The sequence below is a fragment of the Bombus terrestris genome, chromosome 6 (assembly GCF_910591885.1).
Source record: "Bombus terrestris chromosome 6, iyBomTerr1.2, whole genome shotgun sequence".
Classification (NCBI taxonomy): Eukaryota; Metazoa; Arthropoda; class Insecta; order Hymenoptera; family Apidae; genus Bombus; species Bombus terrestris.
Window position 1 is genome coordinate 22,389,213 of NC_063274.1, and position 25,474 is coordinate 22,414,686.

Consider the following 25,474-nt stretch of genomic DNA (forward strand, 5'->3'; position numbering starts at 1 on the left):
GGTAATAGTTTATGTATATTCGAATAAGCTCTATCATATATTATTTTATACATAAAATATTTATTTATGTAACATGCGAGTTAAAAATAATTTTTGTCATATTCTCTAACATCATACATTCATATTGAAAAAATTGTAGAGTTGATAATCTTATTTATTCATAAAAATATTGATAAATAGATATATGCGTATTCCCACAAGGTTAATAATTGGCGATCTAAGACAACATATATATATATTAACAGAGTGAAAGAACATGGCCTGAAAAATAATCCAGAATGCAATACGTCATTTCCGGTGCCGATTCCTTCTCTCTCTCCTCTCATTCGCGCGCGCACGCACACGTACACACGCTCTTCTCCCCTCCCTCTTACATACATACACACACGCGCGCGCGCGCACATTAAATTTGATTTTCGCTATTCAGCCAAGCGAGATAAATTCAAAACAATTCGGGAAACTTAAATATAAGGAGAAATCAGCATTACACATAATATGACGTATATGAAAAAAAGTGAGGTTAGAGCGACCACACTTTAGCCACGTGGCTGGCCAATATAAGAATAGTAATACACTTAAACGATAATCATAAAAACTAGATCTCTTAATGTTGGAAGAATATTATCGAAAGGTAAAACATACTATCGCAATGAGTTCTCTGACTTTCGAATTTTGAGAAAACTGCTTCCAGTTCGCACTTCATTCTTTAAATATTGAACTTTATAAGCAAAATGCTATTATTAACCCAAATAATAGATTAAGTGCGATAAGAAAAATAGCTACAGTTCATACAAAATATCTGAAGTAATATTATATAATTCATTTTTGAAACAAGTGCTCATTCATAGTCATTATTGACATTAATATTAATATTATTGCTTGTTATTAGTTGCTATTGTGTATTAGAAAATAAATTTCCTTTATCTATGGGTTCAAATGTAATCTTCCAAGAATCAGTACTGACTAAAGTAATATGATAAAAATTATAGAAATAAATATAATAGATAAATTTTTTAACTATTATAGGTATCTGTAAAATATTATGCTGTAACTTTCAGCAATCAATCACGGTTCAAAAAACATTTTTTCAGATTCATGAAAATAAAATATAACAATTGAGTACAAAACTTTTCATTGATATATCAATGCATGTTATTTTATTAATTTATTAGAAGCTATTAATAATAGTATATGTATATATATTCAATAACATATATTTAACTTAAACAAAAAATATTATATGATAAGTAAAATAATTAATTGTATTTGAAACGAACAAAATATTGAAAATGTATAAACTTTAAAATTCTTAGAATGGCAAGAATTTCTTAAAATCGTAGTATGTTGGCGTCATCACGGCGAGACATGTCATACAAGAGTCCAAGAGGAAAGAATCGAACGTACCTTCGCGACTGTATAAGGTAGAAAGCATTTTATCGATTGACCTATATCGTGAATTGTCTACAATGCCGCCCAGGGGCGCTAAGGACTAACCTAAATACTAACTACTCGATATGTATATCGATACAGTAGTCAATCGTAAATTACGAGTGATTTATTAATCAAGTCTTCTCAAATACCTATCTTGACAGGAAGATTTTAACTATTTAAAATTTTGAGACAAAATTTATTTCACGTTAAAGAAATTAAACAACAAATATGCATATTAAATTTTTAGCATTTATGGTAATTTATACTGGAGTTACTAGGAATTCGATTTGATGGAATTAGATTAGTTTCAGAAAATAAAACTCACATAAGAAGATATTAGCGTACGCTAAATCAAGAACATGGTTTTCGTTACTATAAGTGAAAGTATCGTAAATTAATTTTTGTAATCACTATGTGGTATAAATTGAGCTTAGCCGTGTATCTACAAATAGATGCAAACGATTCGACTTCTGACAGATAGGGCACCAGGTCAAATTAACTACCTCCAGTATGCTCGAAAATAACGGGCTTCATGTATGTACATCTCTTTCTGTATATATAGATGCGCAGTGTTACACACAGAACATATATTTATCGAGTTCTCCTTAGGGTTGGGGGTGTGTAACGAATCTTCATTTGGATTAATTATTGTTGTTATACAATATGGATGATATTTACCGATACAAATATGTGTATGTAGTGGCGATTAGATACTCCAGATGCTAATGACAATGATCTTAGGTTCAATAACGAATCCACGGTCAACGGGATAGCAGATGCGTTTTCTTCCAAAGTCTAACTTTCTTCTTCCAACTGAATTTACTGGTCCACAATTCAAGTGTAACTAAACTTACTTGTCCACAGTATAAGTAAAACTCAACTAACTCCCTCAGTCAAGTGGAACTGCACTTATATACTCTTCTCCGTACCTTTCTGTACCCCTCGATTATATCGTCAATTATATTTTTAAGGAGAGCTATACAATTACTCCATACCTCTGTTAGGTGAAAACGTCCATCCCGTGACCATGGCTTAGTGATCCATTGTATCACTTCAAACCCAAGCCTATTGTCATAAATATCGGAGACACATAATCGGATTAAGTCATAAACAACTACTTCTAAGTTTTACTATTTAAATACCTCTATAATGAAAGGTCTAGACTAAAGTATTGGGGGTCTTCCCAAAAATTCCAAAAGAAAGGCCCCGATGTCCTTTCATCTCCGACATATTTATACGTATGCATTGACATACGAAATAAAAAATTTAGCCATTCAGATAAAAATGGAGAATCATGAAAGATTGCAAACTAATGAAAACTGTATTAAATATGTGGCTGAACGGATTTTAAAAATATTAAAGTTTAACTGGAGTAAATAATAAAAGTTGTTTGAGTAAATACGTAAGTAAATAAATATAGTAAGTAAATAAGTAATAAAAATAAGGATAAATAAACAAATGAGGTGAGGATTTGAGAAAATGCTTCCATTGGTCACGAAAATGTATGTCCATGATGGAGCAAATGAAGAGATTTTACTTGGGCGAAATATGTACATGCAAATAAATGTCTAACGCGACTATAGTAAGAACATAGTACCTATTTCTAACTTGTTTACTAAGAGAAGTTCTAAGAAGATGATAAACGAACAATAAATAGACGACTATAAGACAGAAGCTAAGTACACATTTATGTCCTTATATTTTTATAGTATTAAATGAAAGAATTTTAGACCTTCCCAGCATGAAGTTTTTTCATTTAAAATTTTTCAAATAGTAAAATTTGTATATTACTTGCTATTCATGATTATTAATACTTTGAATGCCATGTGGGTCACCGGTGACCGGAGCAACAATATTAGTAGAAATACATAATTTGAACAAATGTCAATAGTTATAAATTTGTTGTTATTATCATCGTTACTACAATGGTGTGATAAAATTAACACAGTATAAAACATATAAAAATAGTCTATTTATACATGAAATATAGATCTATTTTATGTATGCCCCGCACCAATAGTTGCTCAACATGGTAAAACCCGCTTTTACCTGAGTGAACAATAACCCTAAGGAAAATTTCGACTTGAAAAATGTTTGATGGCAGTTAAGAGCTTTAACAGTAAAGTAACAAATGCTAAATCTTGTAACGGTCCTTTAGGATTATTACGGGTTCGAATAAGTATGACTGAAGGATGGTTTATGGTTTATGGTAGGTCCCGGAACGTAACAACATAAGACAATTATTTCGCAACGCGAAGGAAAATGTGAAATAATTGATAATAACAAAAAATAAGTGAATCGAGCGAAATTGCATTATAGTGCTATGGAGGTCACCGCTGATCTCAGTGAGATAAATTCATCAGTGATTATACACCGTAACATATCTTTTGTAAGTAATATTTAAACATTATCGCAGAGTTGTCTTTCTAATAGAAAAAGGTGATTAAGAATGTTGAATAATAAATCGTTCACTAAACATCAAGAAAATTTTAAATAATTTAAAATCTTACGCTGTTATCTAAATCTTCTTTGATATATTCCGAGAATTTATTGTACGACGATACTCAAGTCACAAATTTGGTTAAAATTTATTGCATAATCAGTAAATAAAAGTGTGCTAAATGTACAATTAAACAGTACAATTAATCGACAAATAAAGGAGAGAAGGAAAATACATTTGCATTATATTTTTGTAGGTATTGTAAATTAGAAGTATAACATCGTACGCCAATTTTCAGCCTTCTACTTCGACTGAAAGGATAGTTACTGGGTGAATCGGATTATCCGTTTTTACGCTATTTTCCTTGTTTAATGTAATGCAAAATGTCGGATTGTTAGAGAATTACGTAAAAAAAAAATACTGAAAAATATAGATTTTATATAGAATTTTTAGAGTGACCACTATTTTATTTTTATGATAGCGACATGTTATCTTTACTATTGTCCTGAATCTTTTTGAGATCTCTTGACAAGGTGCATCGTAATTAAAAAAATCAGAAACCCTTTTTTCCAACCTATATGTCCCTTATCTTCTGAGGTATTAATCATCACTTCAACCGCGATTCAACCGTTATGGTTAAAATATTCGACTGTGAAATGTTTCTGTATGCTTTTCTTGTCATAGTTTCGCACCTCACGGAAATTCAATTTTTTATGCTAATTTTTTTAATTGTTAGTTACCTGATGATAAATGATATTCACTTGCAAATGTTCTAAAAATACTTTAAAAATATTTTATCATAAAATGTACATAAAAATTAGAACTCAGGACATTACATATTGTTTTCATCATAAGTCATCAATATGGCAACACAACATTGTACGATAAAACATTTTGTTTTATGTCAAGTATCATTTATTGTTATGTAGTTGATAAATAAAAAAGAATTAATGATACAAAACAAACTTAAATTTGTATGCGAACCAACTACCTAAAAATTTCATAGAGGTTGCCTTGTTGAATACCTTAACCACTTGTTTCATTACATCGTTGAATGGACAATTGATATTTTAAAACCTAAAAGATAAAAAAATATGTTTTTTAATTAATTGAAGTAGTTAATTCTTTTCACTTATATATTATTTTTTCGAATATAAAAATGTTGAACACCAGATAATATATTCACTGCATTTAAAAAATGCAAAAATTAATGGTATTGATTATGTTTTTACCCGAAATTCCGTGACAAAATCGGTGTTTGATTTTTTAAACTATAGTATACATTACCAAAAAATATTTGAAAAAGATTGAGGATAACAGGCATACTAATATGTTGCTACTGTCAAAATAGGAAAATGGTCACTCTAAAAACTATATAAGAAATCTATATTTTTAAGAACGCTTTTGCATTTCTTTTTATTTTTTAAGTTTCTAAAATACACGACCGTGTCTGCAATGATCCAGGATTTCTGAGAATTTTTGCATACCATTAAATAGGGGAAATAGGATAAAAGCGGATATTCCAAATTCAATCTGTAACTACTCTTTCGGCCGAAATAGAAGGCCGGAAATTGATTTATGTTTTCTTTTGATAAGGTATAGAATGGTGCATCACCAAATGAAATCGGTTCAAGGACACTTTTGACCTTCTTATCCTGTTACATGTTCTTCTTACACATATGTATATAAGTTATTCTAATTATTTTAATCCTTTTTATTTTTTAATTTCAACAATTTGTATAAATTAATGAAAAACAATTTTTAGTAAATATTAATTCCAAGTAATCTATTATTAAATGTGTGTAATTTGTTTTTTTAATGACGTCAATAGAAGAACTTTTGTTAGCTGTTTTAAGACTGAAAATGGCATATTTTTGAATGAAGTATCCTTGTACTAATATAACATACATATGCTCAGGAAAAATATAACAATTCAATTATCTTAATGGTTATTTGTAAAATTCAAATCAGATACTTTAAACGTTGGACAGTTATTATAAATTAAATAATTTACAAAACGATACTGCTCAATCGATACATATAGCTAGTCATTAAATTTTTAATAGACTGTTCAGTCAGATAGTTCATTACATGTGAATATTGTACAACGATTGAAATGCATATAGATATATATGTACATTGTAAAGATAGGATATATATTTCGTTCGAATATTTTTTCAACCAGTTTTTTAATTTCATAAAAAAAGAAGATAATATATTTGTATTTTGATATATTACTGCTATCAAGGAAGATATCATATGTAAAACGTCCGATATAATCTTCGTTCTCTTTATTTCGCCCTCGCTCTTCATTGGTTGTTCTTGTACTTACTAGCATTTGCAGTAACGACTCGATATTGTGGCGGTGCTTGTTGATGCTGGGTTTGTTGCTGCTGTTGCTGCTGATGACTCAGATGGTTAATGTTAACTGTCAACTGATGATGGCTCAGCTGATGATTCAAGTGGGGACTCGGCGAGGGTGGTGGCTGATGGGCCGGATGCACGTGGTGATTATGACCTGGCTGTGGATTTTGTGGGTGGGGGGCCGAAAGATGATGATGGTGATGGGGCCCTCCACAATGTGGCAAGAGACAGTGCATAGGTCCTACACCTACGGCTACACCCACTGCGCCCTCCTTAGAGACGCCATATCTCGAAACCATTCTTCCTGATGTACCTTTTTCTTCTTATCCAGCGTCAAAATTACGCACCGCCTTTGCCGATAAGATTGATGAAAAAAAGATCCGATCAGAACGAGCCGTTTCCGTCGATCCTTTTAAAAATCTTTTCAAATGACGAATTCATTAGGATTCGAACGATCGATGTTTTTACAAAAATATAATAATTAAAACTAATTCTGCATAAATTTCCAATCGACCAACTTTTTTACCGTTGGAGCAGTGCTATCATACGTGTTCATTCGTTTATATTATTAAATAATATACGCGAGATCGTATAAAAACACGTTTCTCAATTAGCTGTGTCGTAAAAATAAGTAATGTTTTTTCTTTGTCTCTTTCTTTGTTTCTTTTTTTGTTATTGTGTAGACGAGCACAAAACTACTGACAGGTTCAATACATTGAACAAACAGACAATGGTGTCAAGTGCAAAGAGCTCATCGATATTTAACCGACGCTACTTTCGTTGTCCACGAATCTCTCAATCGGCAATGCTGCACCATGTCATCATCTACTTGATCGACAATGTAACACAAGGCTTTACGAATGGAGTTCATCTATCGTGATAGTTGAATACGCCCTGCGGTGGAAGTCACGAGAGGTTTTCTTTGAAGATACTGGCAGTATTGTTGATTCTCCTTTTTTTCTTTAAATATTCATAAGGTTTCCTTTATTCGTACATGTATAGTCATTTCTGACTTTCTTCTCTAATACGATATTATACTTTTTCTTTTTCTCAAGTTTAGTTAATGGAATATATCTTGAATCTCACTTATTAAGGTATTTAACGCGAACCGCGCCATAAATCATGTCTGAAAATGGAAATTCTTCAAGGCTAGGGGGAACGTAGATCAAATTCTTGAAAATTGTAAAAATTTGAAGAACGACGTAATTTCCATTGGTTTGATAATAAAAGGAATAAAATATCTCTTGACCAACATTTAATGGTATGATCGATCGATAGTCACCGAATATTCCTGCCTGAGACGTGTTTTATAGACAAAATGTCTGTACACGTGATGATCGGAAAACAACATTTTTTATTCGACACTTTTCAAAAATAGTATGGCAAAAATAAATTCACTCGTGTGATTCCATTATTCAAGAAACGATCGCCCACAAATGAAATTTAATTTTCTGCCAGAAAATATCGCACTACCATATTGTTTTTGTTTCGTATCGATGCATGCGATGCCACTTGATGTAATAGACCCGCACTCAACTGTCAAAACTTGTCAACGTGGAGATGCACAAAGGTAAGAGACACGCTGAAACGGACGGACTATCGCACCTCTTCCATGCCAAAATCGATATTTAAGGCTCGACCGGCGTCTCCCTCTTCGCACCGCCCACTCCTGCCAGAGAAAACTTCCTGTTCACAGGGCACATATAGGTTATGTCCACCGTAGATTTACCACTAAAACGGAATCAAGCGTCACCAGGAGTCCATTTCACAAGCCAGAAACCTTTGAATTTTTTTCGCACGTTTTCCTTCTTTGCTATTGTATTACTAAGGGAAGTCTCGAGACTTGATGATCGGAAGTATTCGGCCGCGTGCCGAAAAGTACCGAGTCGCGCGTTCTCTGTAGTTCTCCGTATCGAGATTTATGAACGCGATAAAAAGCGCCGTAGGTAAAGAAGCGAATTGCTCGCAACAAAATGCACACACGGAGACTTTAGTAACACTAAGAATATTCAATAGCACGCACGTTACATAGTCGAGAAGGAAAATGTATACGGGACGTAAAAGTTAAAACTGAGCAGAGGAAAATCGAAAAGGCGTCAAATCCGTTCCTAGGTTGCGTGAGATTCTTTATACGGACACCATAAGGTTGTCCAAAAATGTCGTCCTTCTTCAAGGACTTCCTTGTTCCTTGTTCGATATTACAATCGAAGTATGGTATATATTTAACGATGCGTTTATAGCTGTGTAACGTGTGCACTCGGAGAGGGGAGAGATAAATCAACGAAGACGTGAAGACGAGCGTACCCTTTTGCAAGGGACGCGGCGTAGACTGATGCAGGCTAGTCCTTCTCGCACGACCTACGAATCGCGACCCGTGGCCCCCTACTTGTTTCGTTCTGCAACTAAGGAGTGACAGGATCGTGCATCGATTTTAAAAGTACCCTTTGCTACATAGCAATTTCAGACATCTGATTTCTTTTCAATTCTTATAAATACAGTATCTCGATTATTCTCAATAAAGAATTAATAATAAACTATTATTTATTAAAAAATGTTATACAATATCAAATATTTTTAAAAAATCATTAAAAGAGCGAAATATTTATTATTAAGCACTATCTTTCTACTTTTCACTTATGAAAATAAAATCCTTATTTTATTATATTTAAATTGTTATCGAAATAAATAAATGTCTATGTACGATCTCTTCAAATAAGTTTTTACTTTCAAATATACAATAGTATATAAATATATCAGATTTTGATCAAGTTGGAAAGATATTTTTTAAATAATATTACTTAATATAGCTAGATCTGCCATTTTATGAGTAGCGAAGTAAAGAATTCAAATTTCATAACTGTTAAATACACGTGTTGTAATACGGCCCTGAAAAGTAGTCAAACGCCAAACCCACACCGAGTCGAAGGTACAGCCGCGTGCGCAGACCAGTGGACAGAGTGCAAAGCCCTGCGCATGCGTAATGGACGTCGACACGGCAGACCCTTCAACTCGCATGAATGCAGTAGGCGCAGCCCCACGACACTTGAGGGTAAGATGACGTGCAGCCTTGTGCATGCGCGCATATAGTCAATTCACCTTAACTTCGGCACGATGTCACACCCGTCTGTTTATACTTTGTATTACTGTGAGAATCAAATGTGCTTGTACATAGAATAAATATTCTTCAAATGTTAATAGCAATATTTCAGAATTTCCAAAAATTGTATCTTTTCAGTAGTCAAATTTCTTGAAAATCTTTAAAATAATAAAAATTCACATAAATACAATAGAAATTGCTTTCTCGTAAATTCCGAATGATTAATTTTTTTTCATTAATAATATTGGCGAATTTATATTTCTCAAATAAAATTATTTATTTATAATGTAATAAAAACGATCTATGATTTATATAAACGATATATAAGCTTGGCAATTATTTTTATAGTGGAAATATTATTCAGATTTCTACAATTATGTTAAAGAACTTAGTTATTACATTCTTAATTTAATGCCAGTATATTTTGTATGCATGAAAGTTCAATGACGTAATATCGACATTTTTACGAATAATACAATTAATCATAAGATTTCTTACAAAAATCTCACAAAATATTTCTACGGGAGATAATAAGTAATATATTTATTAATTGTAAGTCTACCCAGTTATGCTGCAGAAAAAATGGAACATATTTGAAACAAGAGCTGCACACGTGGATTGACATCCTTTATCTTTCTGCACTGCACACGTTCTAAACAAATATGTATTATGATTCTATATTGTGCATCCTAGAGTCTACGTCAAAGTCATACGTACAAACATACTTAAAAGTGTGATAAATGTTTCAATATCGCATATACTTCTTTCCATCCTACTATATCATTTGGGTCATTTTCCATTCAATCATGCTCTTCTACCATTAAATAATTTTTCATGTTTGAGGAAAATATATACCGTTATCCATACACATAATTTCTCATATTAGTTTCATACAAAAGTCTTATTTAAATCAAAAATCTTTTCATTTGTTAAAGCGAAAGTGAAATTTCAATATAAAAATTAGAAAGCCATAAGCCAGTTAAACCAATGTGTTGATTATTTAGTATCCTCTGTGTCATAATTAATCGTTATCTAAATATGCTTTCAAGAAATAATTTTTAATAATCATATGAATTAGTTTTCACTGTTTTATCGATAAATACGACAAAGCAGCTGAAATACTCAATCATTTACAATTCAAACTTCTCCCTACGCGACAATAAACAATGATTTCATGAATCAAAACATGTATGTAATCATAGGATATATGCATACACTGCTACCAACAGTGAACGTTTCTCTATTATTGTTGCAAGAAAAGGGATGGAAGGAGTGTAGTATATTTCTTAATGACAATCAAGATGATGCGATGGAGCAAACAGAGGAAATAAGAGAAGAACGAGGAGTCACGAAGATGCACGAGTGTATTCCATGCGTGGGCGAAAATGCACGAACGTGTGGATACAGAGAAAAGAAGAAACACAAGAGGCGTGCTCGGCTTCGTTCAAACAAGGAACAAGATCCGCGAATGATGTGTATAGGTTAGGTAGGTAACCCAGTTTCGCCGGTGCACCAGGCCAGGCTGCAGCAACGCCGTTCAACGATCGATACGTATATGCACCCCGGTACTGCCCACAACCTAGATTCGCTTGTCTAGGATAGGTGCAAGAAGGGGATTGCGTGACCTACATCTTATGAACAAATGTTACGAAAAAATGATTTAGAGATACAACCTCAAAGTTCACTTATTAACAATGACACCATAGAATCGAGAGAATGATTATCTTGTACTGATATATTAAATTCAAATTTGATTTACGATTCTTATCCTTAGATTATACCTAGGCCTTGATAAATATCTTTGAAATATTTTAATCTTGATACTGAGCTGACGTACTTGGCAAATAAAGATTAAGGTTCTGAGTAAAGCTCTCAGTGCCATCTGCGCATATACGTAAATGGTATAATTTAAAAAATCTCATATATGTGGAATCAGGAATCATTTTTGCGATTAATAGGAAACATTTTGCATTGTAAAATGTCTTATCAACGGCAGTGAAAGATATAAATTATTGATTATTATTATCAAGAATATAATTACATTAAAAATTTTGCAAAATCCTATTTTTGCAACTTTACTTAAACAATTAAATCTCTTATTATTCAATGCTATAATCTAATTTTCAATACGACAAAAAACAAAAAATATTGATTTTTCAGTTGAATGCATATATGTACATTTAAGGGATAATTTCAAAAATATATTTCCATAACGGCAGAAGATCTTTGCGTACAAAACGTCGCAATAGTGATAAGAAACAATCATTCTGCTTTTAGCCTTGAAACCGTAAAAATGCAGAGATCTATGTCCCTTGAATATAAAGCATCGAGCGAAAGAATTAATACCTATGCACACATACATCTCGTCTTTGCTTTGTGCTGTACATGTGTATATACATAATGTACAAGACGCATATTTGCGTATATAATAGCGAATGGAGTCCAAACAGACAAGAAGAAAACCGTCTGGTCGCTTAAACAAAAAAGACCGAAGGATTTCGGGGGATGAAAGGTAAACCGTGCGTCGAAGACATACAAAATGTTTTCTGGGGAGGGCAAGGAAAGGAGGAGAAAAAAGGAGTTAGGTCGTAACCTCCAGCAACCTTTGGTCGACTCGGTTCAAACATTTTACCCAGACGAGACGTAGTAGTTCAAAATCCTCTTGTGAAAACATAGCCACTGACTCATGTTTGCCAAAAGAATTCAAGAAACCAGGCACGGTCACAAACTTTCCCGAAGTATACAATGATTCAGTGATAATTACGCCTTTTAAACGAAAACTCTAAATTTTTTTGATTCATTCGATATACAAAACTAAGTAATCTTAAAACTATTTATATGAAAAATATTACTCAAAAAGAAAAGATAACAATTCAGATACTGGTAGCTTGTAATATTTTCAAGAACGCATTTACTCGAACGTATTTCAGAGAAATATAAAACCTTTGGTGTAGGATGTTGACCAAAAATGTGCGTGCCTTATAGAGATTCCATAGAAAAGACGAGGACCGAGATACAGGAGAAAAGTAGATACCGAAGATGCTCGCGGGCCATAGAAATCGGTTTCCAGGGGTCTTTGAGCCCTCAAGCCGTTGACCTTGGAAAGGTAGCATGGAAATCTTGTGGTGTGAGAGCAGTAGTACTCTGCCTCTCTACGTGGGCGTTCGGTAGGAGGTTACAAGCCTGCAAGAGGAAAAAGGCTAGTCGCAAATGTAGAGGAAAGGAATAATGCCAGCAAACGTATGTCTGGATAAAGACAGAGTCTCTATGAAGGGAGGGTCGATATTTACCGGCTTTCCCCCTTCTCTCAGCCGGGCAACGACCTACCGCCCCTTGCGTATCCGTTAAATCCACTCTTTTACCCTTCGTATCGCTTTCTGTCTTACATTCAATTTCTCTCTTCTCCCAGCCCCTTCGCCGTTTCTGTCCCGAGGCACGTTCAACCGCCCATAAGCATTCTCCTTCTCCCTTACTACCCTGAGTGTCACTACGTTACACGTTATTGTGTCCTAACCCTGAAACGACCCAACTTGTGTCCCTTGAGATGTCCAACTACCAAGAAAGACACCGTGGTCAAGAGCGAGGACTCGACCGTGGCTCATCCAATACACGTGGTGAGCACAAAACAGGAAACCCCCATCAGCCTATTATAAGTCATCTGTCTTAAATATCCAAATGTTGAATACAGTACAATAGTATACAAAAATACCAATTTTTACAAGTTCAGTTTAATTATTCATAGTATATTTATGTAATTGTAAATATGCATACTTTAAAACCAGTTTCAGTTATCGTTTGAGCTAGTATTGTTTAGCTGTGATGGGAACGTAAGGCTGCTTTTATGATTTGTTTCTTTGCATAAAACTATCTTGTGACAAGAACGGTTTAACACGTTTATAAATGTATTTTAAAGTTCAATGTTAAGTATGTCTAGCGTAGTAAATGGATATAGTAAATAGTACAAGCAATACATGTAAAAATAGTAACAGAAAATGATAATGCTAACAAATTTTAATGTGTAATACGTATGTACATCAATATTATTTAAAATTTTAGTATGAATTACAGCACGATGCTGTACTGCCATCTGTGCGTATCAACGAACAGATCAAGGAATTCCGCCAACTCGGTCGGTAAAGGAATGTGCAATTCAAAATGGTTTTTTCTAACAGTTTAATGTAAGTTCAATTAAAAATGTAACAACAACGTATACTTACGTAAAAAGATCCGAAAATATTGATTTTATTTATGTTAAATTTATGAGTTATACTGCGTATATATAAATAATGGATCTAATATTCTACACTCTACGTTTAGTCTTTCGTACGTTTATAGTTTTCAAAACCGATAATTTTTTTTAATCAGAAACCTGATTACTTTCTTATTACAAATATCGAAAGTAAAATGCAAATGGGTACATTATATGATAATAAGGTGACAAAAATCGTTATGATGAATATTTTAAACGATTACGCATGTATTCTGACATCTCAACTTCTCTAATCAGGATCACGCAGTAGAAGTGTGCCCCGGTATACATAATTGTGCTGAATGAAACTCAAACGGAAGTAACAATTTTACTAACTGATCTAAAAACATCTCTCCTTTGTTCGTATTTTTGTTCCTACTTAATCGTTTTATAATGAAAATCGCTAAAACATTAAAGAACAAAAATAACAAACGCTATTATTTTGTCAGACGATTGTTATTCTTATTATTTAATTATTATATCATGTACATATGTAAACATATTATTATACAATAAGAAACACAATAAATATGATAATGAGTTCAAAAGAAAAGTATTTTGATTCAAGGTTCGTGTGTGCGCGTTTGTGTGTGACGTAATAACAATTTCTAATCTATTGCTGAAGTACCTTAAATACTGTGAAACTGCCTTACTATTTTTCTAGCAAGATGCAGTCTGATTATGAAAATACCGTGTGTATTTAGGAATGAATCAGGTTGCATAAATAATGATGCATCGGTCAAGCGGACGTAGAGAGACTAAAGCTACTTCGATCCCAGGCTTGATTTGCGTTTACATAGTACATATCAAGTAGTAAGGACATTTATTAAAATTTAAAATTTCTAGTAGAAACTTCAAAAGTAAAATATAAGTACAGAAGAAAATTACGCATTTCTCAAAAAAAATTAATTATTTTGTATAAAAATTTTCTATATTTTCGAGATATAAGGTCAAAATTATATGTGCATAGAAGAAATGATAAAATCCTTGATTGAAAAATGTAGAGAAATAAATTACATAATAATCAAGTAATATATAAGAGTTAAAAAAACTTCTTTCTCCTCAGTACATAAAGCAATGAATGCTCCAACGCAAAATTTTTATTGTATAGTAATATCAGTCGGTAGTATGTATCTGCCACCTAAGGCAGTATTAAATGTAAGTAAATACAGTTGAGCGCATTGTTCGGAATTTTGAGTGTTCGTCCGTTTATGGCACGGTCAGGGCCATTCCCTTCTTTAGAAAATTCCGAATTACACAGCTCCCCCGAGCTGTAAACCTAATGACTCCGGGGTTAGATAAAAAACCCCGGGAAAGGACTAGTCGGAAGGGCACAATGAACAGAAGAAACCTAACGGCTGGTAAGGAGACATCGTACGGTACGGGTGAAATAATTCACTCCCAACAAGATCTTACCACCGCCGTGTTCATAACATCACACGTTACTCTTATACAACAAGTGCAAGTACAGTGCTGGATTACTCTAACATTCGATCTATTAAACCTCCTCCACCTTGAGCGTTAAGTCATTCAAGGTACGCGATATCGACCGAATGGTTTGACCTGACCGGTTGCTCTTTAGTCGATAATTCGCAACACGCACCTCACATGAAACTTATACTATTGAACTATATAATACCATTAGTAAATAAAATTTCACAAGTCACAAGTTTGGTAACAAAATAAATAAGATTTTACAAATTACATGTTATCTGATCGAGTCCTCATCTCGAGTTATATAGCGAGGTTTAGCATTATCGTACATAAAATACTTAAAGGATTAAACGCTCATTATTCGTGTTTAAATGTTCGCAAAGTGGATAACGCCTACCATTGTCAATGGTGGCATTTTCATATGCTTCATTCGTCTTGGATATTTCCAAGGAACAAAATATCTCCGGATCAAAATATCTCCGAACACAGTAAAGACTTCTCTGGAAAAAATAGGTTGTTTCTTGCACCCAAACTTGAAAGCAACTACCTTACCCTGCATGCAATCATAAAGCACTGACATCGGCATTAAGTAAAACTGCTTAATGCATATAGTATCATCATCGTAAAGGCATCAGCATTTTTTATTCGTAGTATATTACTTAACGAAATGTAATGTGTTTTAAAAATCTGAAACCCGAAATTGAAACAAAATCGATTATAGAAAAGTAGATTAAATAACAGTATGAACTTCTAACTTCAAAAATTTAATACAAGTACAGTTGCAAATTATTCCAGAAAACTAAATCTATATCTAATAATTCCAGAATTTAATTTATTTTCTTTCCTAGCGAAGTAAACTCTTTTAAGTTAAAGAATAAAAAATTATTACATGTATATAAATATATGTATATACAAGTTATATTAATTACAGTACCAATAGAGCAATAAAACGAGGAATGTAATAATTGTATCAATGTCAACAGCGTACTCAATTCTTAATTGTGATTTTAAAGAAAAAGTCTTTTTGGTAAATGTAACCACAGAACGATCAGAACAGAGATAAAGAGAGAAACAAAGGCTAAATAACTAATACGAAATAAATATGAAGTATAATAAAGAATAAAAATTGAAAAATTATTAAAGAAGAAAATACATCGAGTAATAAAAATATAAAAGCATGGCTCACGTAATAGTGCAAAATTGTTGTTGATTACTTAAAACATAAAATTAATATCTTCCTCAGAAAAGTGTTTATATTTGTACTTTTTAAATAAGTTCACCTCAACTTCTTTCGTTTGTTTTTTTTTCAAGTATTCACATATATTATTTACAATTGTACTAATTGTAATCGCGTTTGTCATTAATTATAACGATACATTTATAGAATGATACCTTGGAAACAATACAATCTATAATCTTCTTCTGGATTAAAAACATAAAAGTAACCAAGATAAACCTTGCGTCATTTAATCAAGTGAATAAGAGAATAGATAATTTTTTAAAAAGTTTCTAATCTATTGTAGAATATACTTAGGAAATCGATAATATTGATCAAAAAATAAAAATTAATAATTTTTCTCACTCCGTGTGGAATCATATTGTCCATATTTATATTTACTATAAAAATGCCACGACAAATACTTTTTTGTTCTGTATGTATGTAGAGGTACTTGGAAAATCGATGATAATCTTTAAAAAATTTGAAATCTTTTTGCTCGTTGCGTATAAAATCATATTCTTAATATTTACATTTATTATAAAAATATTATGACAAATAATTTTTTTAATTTCTGCATTAAGATGAATAAAATAAATGATAATAACCTATGAAGAATACAAAATATGTAATGGTTAACACATACGCGTACGCATGCATCAACACAAAAAGTACTTAGTGATATATAAAAGTGCACTTTCTACCAGGAACTATACAGAACCTGGTTTACCAACCAATATGACATGAATGTGTTAAATGTCACAATGCTTAGTCGCTATAAACTTACTATGAATAAATTATATAACATGTAATAAGTTCTCGGTATCAAGAATATTATTTTAATGGATTTCCCAATGATCTAATCAACTATATACAAAAATAAATACAAAAAAAAGTGTAAATGATATAAATGAAAGTAATTAGTATTATAGATCCACATATGCATTTTTTGGAAGTAGAATTTTTCTTTTGTAACAGAAAATATGTAATGTATCTATATATATAAATATATTGAAAGTAAAAATGCTACAAATTTGAATGTAATGCTATTGAAATATGAAAACATAAGAGCCGATGTTCGCATTTTGGTTCATGTGACTTTTACCGCATTGCTGAAGAGACCGTGCGATTAGAATTGGGTCTTACAATAAACTCCGTCAACGTAAATTTCGAGATTCTTTATGCTAAAATGCATTCTCCTTTCCTACGAAATTATCTGTAATTATATTTTTTAAATTGTCCGTTTTCTAATATTTTATTTGACTAATTATATTCATATAAAAAATGTATCAACAAACAAAAGTTTCAACGAAAATACATTTATAATTGTTCATTCTTCGTTATTTTCTAATGATATTCTATGCGCATAAGATACCATTCTATACATATACATATAATAGGAACAAAAATAGATACTAAATACTTTTTTTTTTTTTTTTGTTCATTCAAACAATGGAATTGTAGCAGACTTATCAACAAATATCAAAACTTAGAATGCTTGTTTCAACACGAATTCATATTCAAATTTTAAAAAAATGCAGAAAGATGTATTAATAGCGTATGTATATTTAAATAATTTCAGTATCAAGGGTATTTTAAGCTTCAATCATGTCTACATGTTTACAAACATTTTCTATACTAACATAGATATCGATCATCAATCAACATAGATATCAATCATCACTAACAGAACTGTGACAATTTTTTCTTTCTATTCATCATTTAGAAAAAATTCTAAGCCTCAATAATAATAAACAATTTTAGTAGTAATAAAGTTTCCAGAAATGATACTAGAGAAATATTATTTTTCTATAGTAAAACTACCAATGCCATTCAATTCCTCCATCTACAAAGAACGTACTAATAGTGAATAGTGAAGAAGTATTGTAGAATATTTCTAAGAATATTCGGATTTAACAAATTCAAAAAGGAAACAGCAATTGAGCGCAACGGGACCGTAAAAACATGGTTGTTGAAGAGGCGAAGAGATCAGTAAGAAGCAGGCAAAGTACGGTTAGTTTCTCTCCGGATGTCTGATGGCCTCTTTCTCGTACAAGCGGCCTTGCCAGGAATGCACATTTTCTGCCTGTTCGCCGTTTGACGTTTACTTTGGCTTCGATTCGAATCGATGCACAGACGTCTGCCACCTTTCACCATCGTCTTCTAATCACGTGATTGTACTTGTTATCGTTCAATTTCGTCATTATGCTTATTATCACACAGATTATCCTAGGAACTTTCGGTAGCGATTTCCAACTTTCTGTCGAATATCTCCTTCTTTCTCGATTAACCTTCTTACAGTCCAAAAGAATAACATGTTACTCGGAAAATACCTAACAATGAGGAACTTCTAGACATACATACAGTGGGTAACGAAAATATATGAACGACGTAGTGCGAAATAATTCATTATGTAAAAATTGGACAATGGATTGCGACTTGTTGAAACAAATTGCATACTACATATATACTAGCTTATATACATTCACTAAGTATACCTAAAGTTCTAGAAAACATTTATTACATTTAATTGATTATTTATTTAATAATGTAATAAATATTTTCGTTTGTAACTTATTCGTTACAGTACAAACATAATTCTATTTTTAATGAATTATTTTTTCTGTTGCCATACTACTTCTTTAGTAATGAAAGGAGCATTTACAATCATATCCGGACTGTAAAATTCTTGGTCTGAATGTTTCTTTCTAAGAGTATTTTAGTTCGCTAAAGTTGAAAATGAAGCTCATTTTTCACAGAAATGAACGGTTTAAAACTTCATCGTAAATTCATTTATATACATCTGACCGATAAAGATCTTAACATTAGATATCCATTTCTTAATAATTTCAATATCTAATTGCAATATTCTTCTAATAATTGAAGAACAGTTCTATTTTCAAGCATCTGCTTGAGAGATTTAATACTTTCCTCTAATCTTTTACATTATGATTTTATTATAAAAAAAAGAAAAAATAAAGTTTTTTTTTATTGTTTTTCTATTATACTTGAGAAGTAGACACTTTCATAAGTAGAAATAACCAACCGCATCACAGTGGCCGGAAAATATAAAGTAACCCAAACCTAACTTAATAAATTTAAAACTTATGATTTAAATGTATAAAAGGTGTACCATACAGTAAATAAAGGCATTAAGAGTACTAAATATTTAAAAAGTCTCGTTAAAATCCATAAGAACGTCACGCATCAACAGATTGACTGAAATTTGTTATGCCTTATTTCCGTAAAAAGCGACGTTCATTTTCGACTTCAGCGACCTTAAAAAATCCCCAAGTGTCACTTTAACCGAATACTTTGCAGTCTGGATACAATAGAAGAGCCTGAAAAATTACCTAATAATATAAGAAAAAATTTATTCGCGGAAATAATTCTATTTTTACTCAACCATTTTTTTCTGTTGATGTATTATTGTGCAATAGTGGGAAAAATGCTATTTCATACAGAAATAATCGAATGTGCATATATACATTTTCAAAATATCATCGAATGGCTAACAAATAATAAGATACTGATCAAGTACATCTACAAAATGTCTAAATATAAAATTATTTGGGAATCAATAAAATTTATATTTATAATCTATTGCGCTGTTATTTAATTAACTATCCAAACTATTATAAGTAACATAGAAAGAGAAAGGATTTCCGCAATGATATTTCAACACAAGCAAGTAACTGGTTCCTAATAAACGCGAAAATTAATGACTGCTTCTGACGGTACAAGTATGTGTTGTATTATTGCACTCTCTGCATGTATAGAATAAAAGCATGATATTATTAAAACAACGAACAGGTAACTATCGCAGAATGCAAAATTGTACAAAGTACAAAGAAATATTTGACAGTACGTAAATAAAGCACAGTTACATTTTATTATTTAATATTCCTAATGATGGAATTAAAATTTTATTTGAAGACAGATTTACGTTGCACTTATACAGAAGTTGAATTATACGTATACAAAATCCACAAGATGAACTAGTGACCTGAAATTTACATAAAATCCAATCCAAAGCTAGGTTTCCAGGTTGGATTGCGGAATCAGCGGGATTACGTTGCAAAATTCATATCCTGATGTAGGAAGTTTCAAATATTTCATAAGTATTGAAGTTACAACTTCCATGTACATAACATCTCAAGTATAATAGAAAAACAATAAAAAAAAACTTTCTTTTTTCTTTTTTTTATAATAAAATCATAATGTAAAAGATTAGAGGAAAGTATTAAATCTCTCAAGCAGATGCTTGAAAATAGAACTGTTCTTCAATTATTAGAAGAATATTGCAATTAGATATTGAAATTATTAAGAAACGTATCTAATTAAAAGAATAAGAACAATAAAATTGTTATGAAATCATGGTTCAGAATCACGAACGTCTATTTTATGCACGTGCTATTCAATGGAACTGAACAGCTGGCAAAATAAATATTAGAGTACAATTTTAAACAATAATACGCGCGAATTAATTAGAAGCATATCTATATGGCAAATTTGATTTTATTGAGACCTGAGTATTATGCAATTTCCTCCATGATGGCCTTTATAATAAATAGATATTACCCAACAAGACGAGACAGAAGACCTTGACAATCTCAGTAGAATCTTAACCTAACAGTGAACAATAATTCTTTTATTGCATGTTGTATTGTAATAAAGCGCTATTAGAAACCCATATTCGTGATAACTGCGATTTCCAGAAACTATAATTAGAAATATGAAAAATTGCTCATCGCAAAAGTTAAAAAATATTATAAAGAAAAATCAGATGCAGCTTTTAACATAGACGTCTGTAAGCATGTAAATAAGTAATAAAAAAAATAAATTTTATCTATGAACAGATTGACTACGTAAGCGTAATATAAACATAAATAAATTGTTACATATATACATAATAGTTGGATCATTTTAAAGTAAAGTTTTAATGTTATATATCGTACATTTTTGTAGTTTGATGTCGACAATATAAAAAATATTGGACGATCTTACAAATCGTACTCTCTTATACACGTGACACATCCAACTGGTAGGCAGTTAGCTATGTCGTCACTTAGCAAATGATTACTGACTCACGCGACATCTTCCGAAATCTATTGTAAGTATGTAACATTTCATCTGATACTAGAATTAAAACTTTCAAAGAATTTTAATTTATTTATAGGAAAAATAATAAATTGTTTTAACGTACAACAAATACAAAAGAGTACAAATAAAAACATTACTTAAAATTTCCATACGAATCAGAATTAATTGAAAATTGAATGATACAGTATGGGAAGTCTGTTGCAAATGCTAGTAACGAAGCACATTACTATCTATGAGATGAGCATCAGTTCATACATGAATTATATGAGCGATGTGAAAACATTCGATCATTCGAATAGAGGCAACTGTCCCTACACCGCAACATAGCGTGACATTCAACTTACCTATCACCGTGGACATTTTTCGCCTTATGTGCTGTTGTACGTCTTGTCCAAGTTTTCTTACAACCGTTATTGCTAGTGATGGTAAGAAACAGTGACGATTGAGAACATCTTTAGTGGCGTGATTGCCTATTGGTGATCCTATCCACTTTCGTTCTCAAACATATGAAGGTAACACTCGAGATCTCTCTTCGTGAAGAATATACGCCCTGTATGGCGCAAATACTTGACAGAACAATGAACTATCTGAATGAATGGACACTCCTCATGCTTCGTAAACGAAAAAACCGCTCGTCGAAATTATATAACCTCCGCGGCAGCAAAGACGATGTGATACTGGCAAGACAATGTTTTTGTGCGAGTTAGTAACCACGAGACCCGGCAATACCACTGCTGCTACTGTTACTACTATCGTAAAACTCACTCTCGGTACGGTAAATCACAAAGTTTTAAAAAGACTGTTTCGATTGTCAAGTATCAACCAATATTTTCTCGCACTCTTCCTTACACGTGATATTCACATTATGTGATAATTACAACAAACATGTTCTGTTACTTAAATTTACGCACTTTTAACGACCATATGTTGTTTGTAACGATAATTCCATACGTAATACACAGATGACACAATTTGTTTATTGACAAATGTTACCATACACAAAATACAAATCGCAAAATTTTCACGTACAAGAGAACTATCTTGATAAAACGTTCTAGAAAGAAAATGTACTTCTGACTGTGATATTTCAAATCATAAGATTATAGAGACAGCCTTGAAAATACAACTCCTTAAAAAGAAAATTATGACGTTCCTTTTATGGTATTACGCACAATTTCTTGTTGTATTATCGTGAACTTTTGTATACTTGTGATGAAATTATACTCGATTATTTTCACTATAAGCTAAATAAGAAAAAAAAAAGAGAGCGAGAAACGTGTGTACCGTGTGGCTTGATTGCCACATGTACACAGACTATGCACGATATATAGCTGAACTCAATGTTCGGGTGTTTCCGTACACCTTCGCCAAGTTAGCTATGTTGCCTCGCTTCATCCTACTCTCCTTCTCTCTTCCTTTTGTGGGTTTTTCCCCTATTTTCTCTTGAAATACTTCTTCGTTCATCCTTTCACATAACCCATATATGTATTATTTTTACTGTTTTAATTCACCCATTAAATAATCCCTAATTTACTGGAAGAAATCTGTTTCGTAAGATTCAACAGATTGTTCTCCCACTCTCTCACTTACATTTGTTTTTATTTATATCCGCATTCAGTATATTATTATTTTCCTTCTTCTCATTTTCTTATTAGACTTTTCTTAAGAAAGAAAAAATCCATATCGAAATTAAAAACTAAAATGAGAAATAAAATAAACCAAGAAGCCATGGATTTAAGAGAACTAATTAATAAGTATAAAAACAGATTATCGTATCGATGTAATTTAATAATAACGTCAAGTGTTTTGAATAAGGTCATTTCAAGATCGATTAATATTTGTATTTACAATATGTAAATCAATATATTAAAAAGAAAATAAGAATTTCCTCTTAATATAATTATAATTCTAATCGCTATTTTAATTATCTCCTATTTATGATCCATAAAGTATAATATCAATACAAATACCTCTGGCACAAGCTTATAATTGCAGAAAAAATTCGTTTTCCAAATATTAGTAATTTATTACGTAAATTGTTTAGTTTCAAACGAATATCTCAAAAAATACTTTTAAAATGTATTATTATGTAATTTATCTCACGGAAAAATGTAACTTGTAAAATTTTTAACTATATTAGAAAAATTGGAACCTAAATAAATCCGACACATCGAAAAGTAGTACAACTCGTATAATTACGATGTTTCTTCTATGGCTTCCATAATTTCATTAAGTTAATTTTCTTGTATGTTTGGTCGTTAAGTATATATTAGCAAAATGAAATAATTTGCCATCTACAGAACATGTTTGTCTATAACACATGGACAAATCGTTAAGTATTAAAAAATATAAAGTTATTGGAAAAAAATAAATATTAAGCAGATGCAACATATTTAAGAATGAAATTACAAATTGTATTATATCAGTACAACAAATATGACGACAAAATAAATAAATTGTTAAAAATTATTTAAAAATATATTGTTTAAATTAAAATTTTGAGTCGATATATCAATATATAACTTTTAGAACAGAAGTACACTTTTACAAATCGTAGAAAATTTATCAATCAACTTGCATATATGTAAGTAAGTATTGCTTCCTTTGTTCAGAGTTCTATTATTCTTTAAGTAATATTTTAATAAAATAAATATTAAAACCAAAGAAAATACAACTTAATAGATATAAAATATTGTTAGATGGAAAATAAATGTGTCCTTGTAGATATTTTTACGAAATGTTTCTAATGCATAGCCACATGGACCGCATGGCTATTCTAACCTCAAAACTTAACCTCCTTCTAGTATTTAACCAATATATTAAATTCTAATCATGTAGAAAAGCACATACACACAACAAATAACAAATATCTGGCAGCATGTATAAAAATTAAGTGAAATTAAAAATAAAGTTAACACTATTATAATTTTGTACTCACCAGCATTCGGTACAAAACGCGGTGTATTCGTTGTAACCACGGTGTTATAAGTTTGAGGAGAATGAACACTTGGTTGATTGACGTTCACTATGAGTTGAGGTTGATGCTGTGGCGGATTATGATGCGGCTGTGAATGATGTTGATGATGTTGGGGCAGGTGGTGATGTTTCCCCTTCGTTGGCATGCTCATCGCAGGCGTAGGCCTCCTTTCTTTAGACTCTCCACTACCTTCAAAGTTTGTTGCCTTATGTGGCTCGCTGAGGTCCTCATAGGTACGTTATTTTCGCACGTGCGTAGTTAAGTGTAATGTTTGTCGAAAGACTTCTTATCCAAAGCAAACTTTACTGAAAAATTGGTGGTACGAAAAATGACGGTTAACGTTCGGTCAGCCGTACAGAACTGATGGCACGGTTACACGCGCGCGCGCTTCAATCACGGTCAATTCATACGCAAAATTATTTCTTCACTTTTTCCATATTTTGTGTTTTTGATCAAAATAACTAGATTCGTTTTTATTCGCCAACAAATTATACACTTTTTCCGCAGACTGTCTTCCTCCGTTGACTCATTCGACCAAAAAGTGTTTACGTTATTATCACTTTCTTTTTCTAAGATCGCGCGCGGTTACAATATTCAACTACACACGATCACTTAGTTCTTCTTGTAATACTAGCAAGCTATTGTCGTCAATAATCGTACCTAGGCCGTTCTACCTGCCTAAAATGTCGCGTAAATTGTCTAACAAACGATGAATGACTTGTTTCCTTCTAAGAAAAAAGAAACGACGCGCACCATACATTGAGCACAACCACAGCACGCCTTTCTTTCCATTTCCTCCTACCCAACGTTCCTTAATAGTAATACAAAAATCTTAAATCTCGTTGCACATTCGACACGATAACGATTTAAAATGGATGTAATAAATTATTGATAAGTGATATTTATCAAACTATTTAATTATAAATTGTAATTATATGCGTATTAATTAATTTGTCCAAGATACTATTTTTTCGAAACGACACAAACGGATTTGTCGTAACGTAACGAAACAAAATTATCTGCCAACCAATCAGATATTTGGCATAAACTGTACAAGGAACATAGAATCAATCAGATAACTATTTGATTGGTTGTTATGTTGTTATCCACGCCTGTTTATGCTGATTATGTAGATAATATCTAGATAAACAGCCTTTTTTGTT

At 31.8% G+C, this 25,474-nt stretch overlaps 1 protein-coding gene across 5 annotated transcripts in view; it reads right to left on the reverse strand.

Moving 5' to 3' along the window:
• Positions 1 to 25,145, reverse strand: part of LOC100645931 (eukaryotic translation initiation factor 4 gamma 3) — a 46,271-nt gene extending 21,126 nt beyond the window's left edge. For 2 of the 5 annotated variants that reach the window (XM_020867617.2, XM_020867616.2), the window contains exon 1: positions 6,204 to 8,580. In XM_020867617.2, coding sequence (XP_020723276.1) covers positions 6,204 to 6,534 — 331 coding nt within the window. In that variant the 5' untranslated portion in view covers positions 6,535 to 8,580. Of the gene's footprint in view, positions 1 to 6,203; positions 8,581 to 21,678; positions 22,619 to 24,272 lie in introns of those variants that run through there. The other 3 variants (XM_048406524.1, XM_048406525.1, XM_048406526.1) reach the window with 3 other exon arrangements.
• Positions 25,146 to 25,474: the final 329 nt, after the last annotated feature.